General features: G+C 45.0%; 1 protein-coding gene across 2 annotated transcripts in view; it reads left to right on the forward strand.

The window, feature by feature from the left end:
• Positions 1–1173: 1173 nt before the first annotated feature.
• efnb3a (ephrin-B3a) overlaps positions 1174–16556 on the forward strand; it is a 38572-nt gene continuing 23189 nt past the window's right edge. Inside the window, exon 1 of one of the 2 annotated variants that reach the window (XM_060909346.1) lies at positions 1174–2286. In XM_060909346.1, coding sequence (XP_060765329.1) covers positions 2189–2286 — 98 coding nt within the window. In that variant the 5' untranslated portion in view covers positions 1174–2188. Of the gene's footprint in view, positions 2291–16556 lie in introns of both variants that reach the window. The other variant, XM_060909345.1, reaches the window with a different exon arrangement.

Genomic DNA, 16556 nt, shown 5'->3' on the forward strand with positions numbered 1-16556 from the left:
GATCCTTCTTAATGATGACTCTCAGCTATCTCTCAGTCTCAACCAACGTAGATTACTGCTGGCAGGATTCATAGCCGCAAAAAAGGCAATTTTAAAACACTGGTATCTCCCCACTCTACCCCTAAAAGAATACTGGCTCACTTCATACCAGCACGTAACCTCTCTGGAGCGCACAACTACGCGCCTCAACAAGGCCAAACCAAGAACTGTTCAAGCATGACTAGATCTATTCAAGACCTCTTAAAAGAAACCAAGACCCTTGATTAATTTCTGTCTATTATTATTATTGTAGGGCAGCATGATGGTGTAGTGGTTAGCGCCGTCGCCTCACAGCAAGAAGGTCCGGGTTCGTGCCCCGTGACCGGCGAGGGCCTTTCTGTGCAGAGTTTGCATGTTCTCCCCGTGTCCGTGTGGGTTTCCTCCAGGTGCTCCAGTTTCCCCCGCAGTCCAAAGACATGCAGGTTAGGTTAACTGGTGACTCTAAATTGAGCGTAGGTGTGAATGTGAGTGTGAATGGTTGTCTGTGTCTATGTGTCAGCCCTGTGATGACCTGGCGACTTGTCCAGGGTGTACCCCGCCTTTCGCCCGTAGTCAGCTGGGATAGGCTCCAGCTTGCCTGCGACCCTGTAGAGCAGGATAAAGCGGCTAGAGAGAATGAGAGATTATTATTGTATTTCATTTTAATTTTGTGTTTTGTAAAAGGGGAATGTTTTTTGTTTTGTTTTTTTTAGTTTTTTGTCTTTTGTTTAGTGTTGGCCAATGACAGTTGACGTACTGTACTGTGTTATCTTACATCTAAAGATTACAATGTCTGTTTGAATTATCAAATCTACCAATAAAAAGAAAAATGTCGATCACAAAAAAGCTGTGTTCTGATAAATCACCACAAGATGGTGCTGTTTAACTCCGTCAGCAGCTGGTATCCTAGCAACGCCGTAACGTCTCAGTCGGTGCTGCCTTCATTTTAAAAACGCTGTTTCTTAAAGAACCGGCGCCTCAATCAATCAATCAATCAATCAATCGATAAATCGATAAATAAAAATCGCCCGACACACACAAACGCGCGCGCATTAAAATCATGGATTCGGGTGAAAACTTTCTTGAGGAATCGACTCACCTTTAAAAGAGTCGTTCAGGAAGCAGAAGTGAATCATTTCGTGCACGAGCAGCCCATCATCGTCAGTAGTGCGCGAGCGCTGAGCGGAAACACACAGAGCAGCGCGAGCTCCTGCCGCGAGCGCTTCATTTCCCGCATTTTTTCCTCCTTTCTGAGTCCTGAGGCGCCTCCAGATCCCTGAGGGGGCTGTGCTGCTCCTCCTCCTCACTCTGTCCCAAACACCTGACGGACATTTTGTCTTTTATTTCCCGGGAGCTGGCTGGGGAGAGAGCAGCGGTTTGGAACAGAAGCGTTCAGGTTCATCTGAGGAGGAAAAGTGAAGGAGAACTTTTCCTCCTCTCAGTTTGGAAGATCATCAGATCTCCACCAAAATTCAAATTTACTTGACCTTGAGCTTGTTGAAGTATGTTTTAGGGAATCTTTTTTTTTTTCAATGCAGCTGAAACTTCTGTTTATCCTCAAAGAAATTTGGGAAAACTGAGCAAAAGACAGAACCACCATCATCATCATCATCATCTGACCTGGGAATAATATGGATTTCACACAACAATCTCACTAGCAGCCTCGAAGATGGAGAACTTTCTGGAACGTCTTCTTACATTTTCATCATTTTTACACCACAAAACAGAACTTAGTTGAGGAACTCACTGCGAAGAATTCTTGAAGATCTACAGATGCGTCAGAGTCGATTTTACTTTCTTTTTCGTCTTCTCACGCGTGGTCTTCACACCTCATCGGATTTAATAAGCTTCATGTTGATCGAAGAACTCGGTGGTTCTCAAATTTGACGCTTTGAAGGATCGTGTTCGCATTACGTTTTCTGAATAATCTCATGAACTTCATATTTCTGAAAGGTCTTGTGAAACTGGGAGTTTCTAACCGGCTCTAAAGGATGTGATTAAATTCACGCTTTGAAGGATCTCATGAGCTTCATGCTTTGAAGGATAATGAGCTCGAAGCATTGAAGGCGCTCATGAACTTGCTCTGATTTTCTGTGATTGCTGATTTTTGTATGCGCTCCTCCTCGGGTTTCTTTTGCAGGATGGAGAGAGGAGCTCAGAAACTCTCCGAATGTCCTCATGGACTGACGTTTTTAGTTGTATTCCTTATGGAGAGCTTAACGGTCACGGCAGCCAACTTGGAGCCTGTCTACTGGAACTCCTTGAACAGTAGGTATGTGATGTGATTGCACCATCATCACCACTGTGATCACCAGGAGATGGGAATCGAAAGAACATGCTTCCCATTTCTGCCTTTCCACAGTCCAGATCTTATTTGCACTTGAAATGCATTTTAGGGTGGAGCTTCTGATACGACCTGAGATCTGATCGAATGCTAGTTTAATTAGCATCACTTCGCACCAATATTGGCGCATTCCGATATCATCTATCCATCATCATGTCCAAAGGTAAAGATCTAGATACATCTCAATGCCAGTTTTACCAGTGATGGAAATCGAAGAGTGAATAAACACCAAAATGTAAACATTCCAATATTATAGACAGATGATGTTCAAGCATTGTCTGTTTTTCTTGAAAGATTGCATCTGAATTTTAATGAGTTAGTATATGAATATGAATGAAATAATGTTACATACCATCACAGACTAAACTACAAAGTGAAAAACAAGGTTAACTTCCACAAACAAATCACGATGGTGTCATCTTATTAGCAATGTTTCGTATACGTTTTCACCCACCGTTATTTTATTTTTCAGTGTTCGTATTTTGCTTGATTTTATGTCTTTTTTAAAAAAAATCAATATATAAAAATCTGCACAATTGGACGATGTCAACCCTCTTCAACAAAACGGCAGCAATGACGATTAAAAAAAACATGACATTTTTGATGGACCTCATCTATGTAATGTTTTAAAAGACTTCATGTCGGGTTCTAAAGGGTGTCAATAAATTCAAGTTTTGAAGAATCATGAACTTCAAGTTTCACTTCACACGTCGTCTTCTCTGCAGAAGATATAAAACGTCATAACTCCTGTAGCGTAGAGACGTTACCACCCAGAAATGAATGATTTTCCCGACAGCAGAACATCCAAGTGTTTTATTTTTCTTAAACCACAGCAATTTGATGACAGTTTTTAATTAATTCATGAATGATGTGAAACGTTTAATTTACTCATCTCATTCTCTCTAGCCGCTTTATCCTGTTCTACAGGGTCGCAGGCAAGCTGGAGCCTATCCCAGCTGACTACGGGCGAAAGGCGGGGTACACCCTGGACAAGTCGCCAGGTCATTACAGGGCTGACACATAGACACAGACAACCATTCACACTCACATTCACACCTACGGTCAATTTAGAGTCACCAGTTAACCTAACCTGCATGTCTTTGGACTGTGGGGGAAACCGGAGCACCCGGAGGAAACCCACGCGGACACGGGGAGAACATGCAAACTCCGCACAGAAAGGCCCTCGCCGGCCACGGGGCTCGAACCCGGACCTTCTTGCTGTGAGGCGACAGCGCTAACCACTACACCACCGTGCCGCCCCCTTTCATTTACTGTTATGTTTAAATGTCATCAAACATCCATGAAATAAGACAAAAACATCTGAAGTTAACGAGCCGTTACTCTAGAAATGATAATCTATTAGAATGAGCGCATCAATATAAACGTGTGATGGGTAGATACACTGCTGTCAGGACTGCCGTTAGAGAAAATTAATCAACACCTGACGACCAATCACAATCCAGAATTCAACAGTGCTGTGAAAAACCGTCCTTTCGTCCTCGCTCCTTGGTAAATGCCTTTCACACTTTAACGTTCCCAACAATCTGACTCTCTTTTTACCAGATCAGACGCCATTCGTTGTTAGCGTGAGGTTCGGATTTCCAAGGGAGTCTGTTACTCCGAGGAAAGATGGCGAGTTCCACCAAACTTGGAGGTGTCTACAGGACAGGACTGATGAGGACCAAGTAGTCATCAAGTGTCTCTAGGAGATGAGTAGATTCGTGTTTGAATGTCTGAATACGGTATTTCCGATTTTCATGTTTGTACTCGCGAATCAGGAGAATGTTTTTAAATGCAACACTGGAATGCAAAGTGCAAGGACAGAAGGATGAAGCGTGATGAAGCTCAAGCATAAACTCAGCAAGATGTTCCTTGGGTTCCTGAAAAGGTCAACGTGTTTACTCACGTCCCATCACACACACACACACACTGAGCTAACAACGCTGTTTTGCATGCTAATTCTGAGGCAGCATGTGCAGTCGTAAATGCTGAGGTGTTTGAGTTAAAGGGTAAGTGTGGTAGGAGAAGTGGAAACGATCTGAAGGAAGGGAAATGATTCTTTTTGAACACGTGATTGGAATCGATTCGTAAGCTTGAGTGAATCAGGGATGTGCGTTTTCCCCTTTTGCATTTCTAAATGACCCGTTTCTGTCATTATCGTGAACAGAGAGCTGTGCTGAAAGAAAACGACCTGCACACATTTTTCAAACCAGAGAAGCAAATAAAAAGTGCCATATTTGCAAGATGATCCATCACTGCAGCGGTGAAAAAAATATACAGAATTCACAGCATGAGCTTTCATCACAGAGGCAATTTGCCCTCGAGCTCAGCCGCACAGAAAAAAGGGCAGAGCTTTTGCTGGTTTTGCAGATATTACTGGCACTTATTGCTGGGAAATGTGAAGGATGATCCTGTGCAGATCAGGAAGGTTCGGGGATTGGAATGTCATTTAAGGGCAGCCATTTCCAGACCTGAAAAATCCGGATGTAAAGACATTAAGGATCGGAATATCTCAACTTGTCCTTGTTCTCTGTGCCAGCAGTGTCCTTAATGCAAATCACACGACATCGTTTTCCTGCGTCATGATAAGTTTATTGACCTTTAAAAATTTTAAGCAAGAAAAAAAAAAAACTTCACATGGAAAAAGTCTGGGGAAGGCTTGAGAAGGTCTGGATGAAAACATATCAAAGCAGATTTAAAAAAAAATGGGTTTCTGTGCTGACATCCACAGCTTGAAGAAAACAAACCCGAAAGACCTGTACAGGTCTGAGCTCAGCCTTCATCTGATTGGGAGACAGAAGCTACATAAATAGGAAAAAATTGCTTGCTCAGAAATACATCGACACCAGGATTCAAACCGACATCGCAAAGTCTGTTCCTTTCCTCGACAGCGCTATGGACCGCTCGGCCACAGAGGAGGACATCGTAAACTGAGGTTATGTAACATGGCACTTTCATAGTCAGTACACAGTGGCACCACACCGTGACTGTGGAATCGCTACCTGAGGCTGGCACGCCAATGACCATCTTACATTCTTAGACACGCTCAAACTCATTGAAACATACACATACAGACAAGCACCTCTATAGGCCTCCAGGAGCCAAAAAACCAAATCCAGATTCTACAAAACTGGACATGTCGGTGTTTTACAGACGTTTCATGATGGTAAAACCACGAGCTGGCCTAGTGGTTAGTGTGTCCACCTCTCAACCAGGAGATCATGATTTCTACTCATGGTTGGGTCATACCATCATAAAAATGGTACCTACTACCATCTGGCAAAGCACGCTGCAATACAGAGGTGAGTGGGGAAGTCAAACTCTTGCGGTTACCCGAGGACCAGGCCCCCCACTGTAACCCTAGCTGTATAGGCGAGAGGCCGAGGGTTATCGAAACGGAGATCGGCGCCGCACCCATACACCTTAAAGAGTTGGTTAGTACTGGGGACAGGAGACTGCCTGGGAAGACCAGATTCTGACATGAGAGGGACTTTGACATGATGGTAAGTTTGACACCTGGTTCGAACGATTCCTCTGACCAAGGCTCGACGTTTCTTCAGTTCCCCACTCGTAACTTTACTTCCTACGGTACCTGCAGTTTCCCACTTCCTGTTCAATGCACAAAATGGAGGCGCGTGGTTTTATCTTATGTCGTCATATACTAGCTCTCATTAAACATGTAGAGACGTTACAAAGAAAAATAAAGCTTGGAAGAGAACAGCAGAGATCATCAGTGCGTCTGGTTAGTGTACGTCGTTAGGACAGCGTGCACTGCGAATTTAATATTCTGATGAGGCTAGCACAAAGCTGAGCGCTGTACTATCCTGGTACTATTTAATAAGTACTCGAGCCATGCAAAGTGCTCAGCAGCAAAATCAGTGACTAGGGGCAACTTTTCACGTTCCGATAAATTACTGTACTAAAAAGTACACCACTTATGCTAGCATACAGTACTTTTTAATGCTGCTGCTACAATTTGCCTTTTAGAAATTCACTTTCAGATTTCGTTAAATGTGTGGGTGGAAAGGCAGCGTGTGTTTTGCAGTGTGATCTATCGGACGAGGAGAGAGAGAGAGAGAGAGAGAGAAGCAGGGGAAATTTGTTGTACAACTTCAAGCTCGGTTGCACATTAATAATGAATCACTCGATTCAGTAAAGGTGAAATCAGTTCATCTGATGCTTGCAGACCTGCATTTGGGAGCCAAGTGTGAGGAAGTGCTGCGATGCAATATGATATCGATTCAGGATGTCCGTGTGCACACATGGGTCCGAGTCCATGTTCAACGCAGGAGTGAATTTTGCCTCTTTAGTTTTGCGCTGGAGCTACAACACTCACGGAGCCAAAATGTCATGGTAGTTTACAGCCTCCTGTTCAGCACAGCGAACTGAATCGACATGTCGCATCTAATCAGTCAGCTTTTTGGAGTTGTTCAGCATCTTAAACTGACTTGTTACAAAAGTTAAAGTGCATATCACGGGTAAATTCAGGAGCAAGATCAATGTCTCATCTCATCTCATTATCTCTAGCCGCTTTATCCTTCTACAGGGTCGCAGGCAAGCTGGAGCCTATCCCAGCTGACTACAGGCGAAAGGCGGGGTACACCCTGGACAAGTCGCCAGGTCATCACAGGGCTGACACATAGACACAGACAACCATTCACACCTACGGTCAATTTAGAGTCACCAGTTAACCTAACCTGCATGTCTTTGGACTGTGGGGGAAACCGGAGCACCCGGAGGAAACCCACGCGGACACGGGGAGAACATGCAAACTCCACACAGAAAGGCCCTCGCCGGCCCCGGGGCTCGAACCCAGGACCTTCTTGCTGTGAGGCAACAGCGCTAACCACTACACCACCGTGCCGCCCAAGATCAATGTAATTCTCCTATTTTATATTTAAACTTTGGCCAAATATCTGTAACATTCTGCATTTTCTGCAATTTTTTTTACCTTGCGCAATACCAGAAAAATTCCGTTGAAATCAAGCCATTTGAGGCAAATTGGTCCGCCTCTGAAAAAACTTGGCATTTGGATTTCCCGGCAAGCATTGATTTTCGTGACGTCATCTGCGGGACGCCTCCTTCTGAATCCTACGTCAGCGCTGGTTTGTTTATGAGAAAACGACCTGGTGGTTTTCTGCAAGTTTCTTCAACATTATTGTGTAATTATTAAAATGGTTAACAGATGTATTGTAGGAGGGTGTAGCAACACCAATCGTGATGGGATTAGTGCTCAAAAGACTGGACAATGAGAGAGAAATGGGAGTGCTTGGTCTACACAGGCTGTGCACTGAACCCGTGCAAAGCTTGCGCAGCCTGCTGACGCTTCCGCAGGTAATGTCATGAATCTGGCTCCAGACTCCCTTGGGATTTTTCCAGACGCATTTTGTTATTTTTTTCTGCTGTAGACAGATGGCCGGGCGGCACGGTGGTGTTAGCGCTGTCGCCTCACAGCAAGAAGGTCCGGGTTCGAGCCCCGGGGCCGGCGAGGGCCTTTCTGTGTGGAGTTTGCATGTTCTCCCCGTGTCCGCGTGGGTTTCCTCCGGGTGCTCCGGTTTCCCCCACAGTCCAAAGACATGCAGGTTAGGTTAACTGGTGGCTCTAAATTGACCGTAGGTGTGAATGTGAGTGTGAATGGTTGTCTGTGTCTATGTGTCAGCCCTGTGATGACCTGGCGACTTGTCCAGGGTGAACCCCGCCTTTCGCCCGTAGTCAGCTGGGATAGGCTCCAGCTTGCCTGCGACCCTGTAGGACAGGATAAAGTGGCTAGAGATAATGAGATGAGACAGATGGCCTTGTGCAAAATTACCCTTCTGGATGAGTGTGTAAAGGGACAGACTTTTCATATAAAAAAACCCCGAAATTGGTCCAGAATATGCACTTTAAACAAGTCAATTTAAGAGTTAAAGTGAAATCTTAAGGTCTAATCACCATTTTTACTCAGTACACAGTTTGGTGTCAGTTGGAGACGACTCGAGTCCATTTATTCAAATGATTCATGTAGATTTCTTCACTGATATTTGTTCAGTTGCATGATTATGATTACGCTACCATCCAAGTCAGACGACAAACAGCTGGGTTCGTATGAAATGCTCATTTGTCGCATGCGTGTCATTTCTGTTTTTAGAAATTATTTTTCACTTCCAGTTGAACATACAGTCACGCAGCATGCACGACTGAATCGGCTCAAAGGAGACGCCCTGAACTCGGACACAACCGATTCACTGAATATCACAGAACTGAATCAGCAATGACCAAAAGATTCCCTGATTCAGTGATCAAGAGAGGAATCAATCTCAGTCATGACCAGAATGACTCCTTGATTCAAACAGCGATCTGCTGAAGGACAGACATGACTCTTGCCCTGTGTCCAAAATTGCTCCCTACTCACTATATAGGGCACTATGTAGTGGAGACGCCATTTTGTAGTGCTGTCCGAAACCTTAAAATTATTTACACCCTATATAGTTGTGGCAGTTCGTAAGAGTGGGCGGAGCACAGAAGACAGCAGGACAGAACTCAGTTTTGCAACCCTTTTTATTTTATACACTTCAGTGGTCTTTTCAGTAACACCCAGACACTCGCGCACGCACACACATCTGGTGCCTGGTTCAGGAGAGAGCTCTCCTCTGCTCTCGCTCTCTCCTTAAATAGGGTGTGGTCACTGGGGAAGACACACAAACACACGTTAATTAACATCAGGTGCAGTGATTCTGCCACTTACCTTCCCTGACTCCTCCCTCCGGTCACAGACCGACGCTTGACCACGCCCCCGCTGCCACATACCCCCACCGCCTGACTCAGGCCGGGCGGATGTCCGGCCTGCAGCCGACTCCCCCCCGACGGGAGAGGAAGTCCGCCACGACCATCTGCGCCCCCGGCCTGTGGATCACCTTGAAGTTAAAGGGTTGGAGTGCCAGATACCAACGGGTGATCCGCGTGTTGGCATCCTTCATGCGGTGGAGCCACTGGAGGGGCGCGTGGTCCGAACAGAGGGTGAAAGGGCGTCCCAGCAAGTAGTAACGGAGGGCGAGGACCGCCCACTTGATTGCCAGGCACTCCTTCTCAATAGTGCTGTAGCGCCCCTCACGCACCGACAGCTTCCTACTAATATACAGTATGGGGTGGTCCTCCCCCTCCACCTCCTGGGACAAAACCGCCCCCAGCCCTCTGTCCGACGCATCCGTCTGTAACATAAAGGGGAGAGAAAAGTCAGGGGAGTGTAACAGTGGCCCCCCACACAGTGCAGCCTTTACTTCAGAAAAAGCCCGCTGGCATTGCTCCGTCCACTGGACCGGATCTGGTGCCCCCTTTTTAGTCACATCAGTCAGCAGGCTGGTGACGTCCGAATAATTAGGTATAAACCTACGATAATAGCCAGCCAGCCCCAGGAACTGTCTGACCCCCTTTTTGGTCTTGGGCCTCGGGCAGGCCGCAGTTGCCGCTGTCTTGTTAATTTGGGGACGCACCTGCCCGTTGCCCAAGTGGAAGCCCAGATACCGTACTTCCACCCGCCCAATTGCACACTTCTTCGGGTTGGCTGTGAGACCCGCTTGCCTCAGCGACCTAAGGACGGCCCTCAGGTGTTGTAGGTGCCGCGGCCAGTCATTACTATAAATAATGATGTTGTCGAGGTAAGCGGCCACATAGGTGGCGTGGGGGCAGAGGTCCCTATCCATCAGCCGCTGAAAAGTAGCGGGCACCCCAAACAGCCCAAAAGGAAGTGTGACAAACTGGTGTAAGCCAAACGGTGTGGAAAAGGCCGTTTTTTCTCAGAATAACGGAGTCAAGGGGATCTGCCAATAACCCTTTGTCAAATCCAGTGTCGAGTAAAAGCGAGCCGTGCCTAGTCGATCGAGCAACTCCTCACTAAGAGGCATTGGGTACGCGTCGAATTTAGACACCGCGTTGAATTTTCTATAGTCTACACAGAACCGGACTGACCCGTTGGCCTTGGGTACCAAGACCACCGGGCTGCTCCAGTCACTGTGGGACTCCTCGACGATGCCCATCTCGAGCATGGCCTCGAGTTCTTCCCGAACCACTTTTTTCTTGTGTTCAGGTAACCTGTAAGGGTGGTTACACACTACCACCCCCAGGGGCGTCTCAATGTGGTGCTCTATGAGGTTGGTGCGGCCGGGCAGGGGCGAGAACACGTCCGAAAACTCGGTCTGCAACTGGGCAACCTCCATGAGTTGGGTCAGGGAGAGGTGGTCTCCACAGGGGACCAGAGAGGTACGTGATGCCAATGCTCCCTTTTGAACCTCCGGCCCCAGCTCCACCTTCTCCGGAACCACCGACACCAACGCCATGGGGACCTCCTCGTTCCAGAGTTTGAGCAGATTGAGGTGGTAAATCTGTAGCACCCCACCCCTGTCCGTTCGCCTCACCTCATAGTCAACGTTCCAGACTCGCCGTGTGACCTCAAAGGGTCCTTGCCACTTGGCGATCAATTTGGAGCTCGATGTGGGCAACAGAACGAGTACTTTATCTCCCGGTGCGAACTCCCTAAGGCGCGTACCCTTGTCGTACAGGCGAGTTTGCCGTTCTTGGGCCTGCCGCAAATTCTCCTGGGTTTCGGCACCACTGTGGCAGTTCGTAAGAGTGGGCGGAGCACAGAAGACGGCAGGACAGAACTCAGTTTTGCAACCCTTTTTATTTTATACACTTTTCAGTGGTCTTTTCAGTAACACCCAGACACTCGCGCACGCACACACATCTGGTGTCTGGTTCGGGAGAGAGCTCTCCTCTGCTCTTGCTCTCTCCTTAAATAGGGCGCGGTCACTGGGGAAGACACACAAACACACGTTAATTAACATCAGGTGCAGTGATTCTGCCACTTACCTTCCCTGACTCCGCCCTCCGGTCACAGACCGACGCTTGGCCACGCCCCCGCTGCCACAATAGTGCACTCAAAGCATCCCACAATGCATCACAAAAAGTAGTGTACAACTGATGGTCACTAACCAAAGCAATATATCCCATCATGCATTGCGGTCGCGCTGAAAGAAATCAAATTAAAAGTCTCAAGTTTGATTTAATAAAAAGCAGTGGCAAAGAAGAAAGTATTCAGCTTTGATTAAAAAACCTGAAAGCTGCAGGGACTTTGTATTGATTAATGTGTGAAATGTGCTCAGTATAATAGGGTTTATCACAAAAACACATGCATGTATTTATTATTTTGAAACCCACCAGCTGACTGATCTGGCACGTTTTAATTGTGCGACAGTAATGACGTAAACACCAGCACGACGGGCTAGTGTCCGAAAGCGTTTTTTCATTTTACCAATTAGCTCACTATATAGTAATTCACTATATAGGGAGTAGCGAACGAGTGAGCGATTTCGGACACAGGGTTGGTCTTAACCGAAATGATTCACTGATTCATATACCGTTTCACAGATCAAGAGAGGAGTGAATCTCAGACATAACCAAAATGATTCCTGAGTCAAAAACTGATCTACTGATTTCCAGACGAGCAAATCTTGGGTCCTGACTAAAAGGATTTGCTGATTCAAATCCTGATCAGCTGAAGGACAGACAGGTGAATCCCAGTCTCGACCAAAACGTTTTACTGATACAAGAAGCCACGAGATTCAGCACACACTCGATTGCAAATACAACTTTCGCAATGTTATTTGTGTAAACTCTCTGATTATGAAGCCTGTCTGAAACAAACAGAACGGCTCCATGCATAGCGGGGACTGATACGGATTCAATCTTTGACATAAAGTGACCTCGAGTTTATGAAAGGCGTTATATAAATCTAACTTCTTATTAAATTCACCTTAGTGATTTTGTTTATAAAATCACTGAATCATTTGCAAACAAATCTTTGTGTGAAAATAAATCTGGTCTCGGTTGCACACTCAGACTTTTGGTCTCTACATAGCGTGTTGTCGGTACACGGAGATTCTGATAGCTTTGTAAAATGGATTGTACTACTTGACCCCATCTTAGGTGTGTGTGTGTGTGTGTGTGTGTGTGTAAAATCCTCCATCCTCAAACCCTCCATTATCCTTTCATATGGAACGATCAATCATCAGCAAACCTGTCCGGGGATTACACACACACACACCTACCTCTCATTCCTCCTGTCATCTGTTCATTTTGTCATCTTTTAACACTCTCACTTTGTTCTCGCCTCATTTCATTACCTCCTCTTTTCCCTTTTCACTCCTTAAGGCTGATGAATGCACAGGGGCATTATGGGTAACATTACTCAAACCACTCAGAGCTGTTTGTATACCGGTGGGGGTTTAAAAAAAAAAAAAAAAACACCTTGCTTGACAGGAGTACTCATATCTACATCTGCTGATGAAAGGTGGGATGTACTGTTCAGCGAAACTAGCAAAAGCTACCATGCATCTCTAACGTACATCGAGGTCGAATCCCGGTTCTGCGTTTAGTTTCTTGAGAGGTGGGCGTGGTCTCAGCTGGGGGTTGGGGAAGGTGGAGTCAATCCAGCATACTTATTAGAATATTAGACCACACCTACTAGGACTTTTTTTGAGGGGGGGTTGTTTGAGGTTTTTTTTGTTTGTTTTTTTGAACTGGGCCCCATTTTCTCATCTTTTTGGGTCTAAATATTTCCTCGAGACAAACATCGATTATTGCACAGGGGCTGTTTTCTGATGTTTACAAATATTTACCTGATGATGATATGAATGAGTGTCTGACAACATGGAAAGGATTGCTTTTACTAACATCAGTAAACGGCCCCCGTGTGATCAGCGACTCCAGGCAGTGAACGACGCGCTGCGTCACACACCGGAAGAAGAGAAAGCTAAAACATAGAGTGTAGAAACGGTCACTTTTTACAGTTTCTTTACAGTTATTGAGGTGAACAGACTCGGGTGTATCTCTGTAGGGATCCTTTCCATGCTGTCAGACATTTATAACATCATTATGATCCTGTCAGTGGTGAAAACGAGAGCTTTACTTTGACCCGGATGACTGCCCCATAGGATTACATTGTATGGCTGTTTTGCGGTTGCCAGTTAAAGCATTCTAACTCAATACTGGACCGATTTCAGTTGTTTTTGGCTGGAGTAAATATCTGGAATCAAAGAGATGGAAAATCGGATCCAGGCTTCCATTTGAAACTTTGCTGGATGTTTAATAGATGCTGAAATTTTGAATCATAAGAACAGTTTTATCGACATAAACCATCATTAAATGTTTGGCAAAAAGACAATGTTAGCACACACCAAAAGTTGTGTGTGTGTGTACACTTTTGTAATTCAATCTGTTCTCATCAACGATGCTATCCATTTCTCTCTCTCTCTCTCTCTCTCTCTCTCTCTCTCTCTCTCCCCAGGAAATAGAGAATTATGTATAATAATGGTGTAAATGACCACATGGTGAAAAATAGATTCTGTTTTTTCCTCGAATCATTTCCGTCTCATGTTTGACTGCCGTTGTCTCGGTGCCTCTTTCCAAAATGTCTCATGGCTTCTGTCTGTCTCACTTCTCATTCTCCACTTCATCTGTCTGTCTCCCTGCCTTTCTCCACACACGTACTGCTCAGACTGTCTGACATTTTATTCACAAACGTTTAAAGAGAATGAGAATCAGCCAAATCCCCAGTGATGCTGTCCGTGTCCGTGTGTGTGCATGAGTGAGTGAGAGATGAAGGAAGCAAGAGATATCCTATAAACACAGAGACCGAGAGAGAGAGACAACGAGAGACATACACATGGACACCAAAAGGCAGACAGAGACATGAAAAGAGAGACACACAAAACACAAAGAAAGTGACACACAGAGGCAGACAGACAGGTAGAGATGGAGAGAGAGAGAGAGAGACGGGTAGAGACAGGATTTTTCTCAGCAGGTTTTGCGTCATCATTTCCAATTCTGTTAAAATGGCAGGTTTTTGTCTGATTTCAAGATATTTTTTTTTGAAACAACCTAAAACTGGTGTCCATGACACTGTGGTGTTGATCACGCTGGCCTTTTCACGGACTCTAAAGCTCACACGGCGGATATTCAAAACCAAACCGGTGTGTTTTTTGTGTGAAATGGTCATAGCCATGGTTTCTAGTTGTAGTCTGGTGTAAAGTGGGTTTAAGAGCAGCTTCAGAATGAAGGACGGCTAACCAGGAGGTTGTGAACCTATGATCTAACCAGGTATTTTGTGTGTGTGTGTGTGAGAGATTATGGTAAGTGGTTGCCGAGTGTTGTTTAATGTGTTTATCAATGCTGTGTAATTTCCTCAGCGGCGCAGATAATCAGCACATTCCTGAGCGATGACTAAACCCCTCACTGAAACACACTTATCTCACACACGTCCAAACACACTTAGCAGTTCCACACAAGTCGTCTACTGCTTAAACAGGCGGGTTTAATGGGAAATACGGACTTGTTTTATAACTTAAAGTCTCATCTTTTATTTAAAAAAAACCCAAACAGTTTATACATCATGTAATGGTGTTTATCCTTCTTCGTTCTGTCCGTGATGTTAAATGTGACGTTTATAAAGGAGCAGAGCAGGTAAAGTAAAATAAACACTGATGTACAGTATACTGATAATGTATAGATTTAAATATATACAATAACACACCCAGTGAGCGACAGTTCTACAGGACGTGATGTTGATGAGAGCAGTCAGAAGAGAATAGCCAAGCTGTTTTGAGCTAACAGGAAGGCTACGGTAAGTCAAATAACCACTCCATACAACCGTGGTGAGCAGAAAAGCATCAACATATCAAATAAAACTGTTGGAAGGTAAATCCAGAGCGTGTTCTACCAGAGACGGGCTTTGTGCTGAGAGCCGCTCTCACTCCTGCTCCTGGAATCATACCGGCAGTACCACACACACGCACACGCACACACACAAACGACTGTCATGATGATGTGGTGGTGGTGACGACACAAAAACACTCAATAAGAAAGGTAAAAGATAACGCTAAAAATAAACGTCTGTCTGGAGGACAGCAAGGTAAAATAACATCCAATTCTCTCTCTCTCTCTCTCTCGTTCTTTGTCCTTGTGTCCCTCTCCCAAACATTTTCTCCTCCTCTCTTTGCCTCTTCATTCATCTTTCATACTTTGCTCTCCATTTCCATCATTAGACTCTCAAACTTTTATCTTTCTCATGATTCCTTCGTCTCTCTCAGGAGGAAATGTCACTCTCCTAAATGCCACACCAGCGTTTTTACTGGAGGTAGACAGTTCGCATAACACATTAAGTGTCCCATTCTGTCACTGCTTAGCGAAGTTCAGCCTCGGTGGATTTTATTACAGCAGTAACATTTAACCCCCTGGCCTGCGCTAACACACAGGACACATCGTCAGTCATAACTCGTTATAACAGCATAGTGACAGTGGAGGAAATGAACGATGTATACATATATAATATATTAGACGCTCTGTGGTACACCTGTGGTCATTTTTGCAAGCTAGCATTATTATTATTATTATTATTATTATGCTTTGTTAATTTTTTGTGTTCTTCTGACAGAATGAATGTAACTGTCTGGGTGATTGTGAGTTTTCTTTCTATTTATTTATGACATTTTCGCACTTCATCTTACACCTTAATGAGTTTAATGAGATTGATGACGTAATGAGGAATTAATGATGGGTCATTTCCCTCCACCATCACTCATCAGTACGAAACATGACCAAACTTACTTTGATGACTGGAAACCAGTGCTCTCTCTCTCTCTCTCTCTCTCTCTCTCTCTCTCTCTCTCTCACACACACACACACACTCACTCAAGAGCACTAAAGGGCACGTGGTGTTTGTGTGTGGGTAGAAGACAAAAATTGCGCTGGGAATAAAAGGGCAGACATGGCATTAAACCCACACACAAATATCAGCCCGTCAATCAAGGTTTCCATGGTTACTCCGTTTTCCTCAGTCAGTCCGTTTTTTATTCTGTGCACGTTTAAAAACCTTCCGTGGCCTCATCCTGTTTAGCTGAACTCTGACACACTCCTGACGACTCCACAGGTCAAAGGTCAGATTATCTCCTTTAGGTTAATCTGAGCGTTCAGGGTCGTAACCTCATTATCGTTGGAATTCTATATCTCTGTCGATAAATCTCTCTCTCTTGTTTGGGTTTGTTGCGAATCTGTTTGATGTTTAAATCTCAACTCTGTCTTAAGGCGGTGCATTTCTAAATGTAACCTCCTTTCTAAAAGATTGAAACACGGCGGATGAAGTCACTCCTTCAGTGAGACTGAT

The sequence above is a fragment of the Neoarius graeffei genome, chromosome 25 (assembly GCF_027579695.1).
Source record: "Neoarius graeffei isolate fNeoGra1 chromosome 25, fNeoGra1.pri, whole genome shotgun sequence".
Classification (NCBI taxonomy): domain Eukaryota; kingdom Metazoa; phylum Chordata; class Actinopteri; order Siluriformes; family Ariidae; genus Neoarius; species Neoarius graeffei.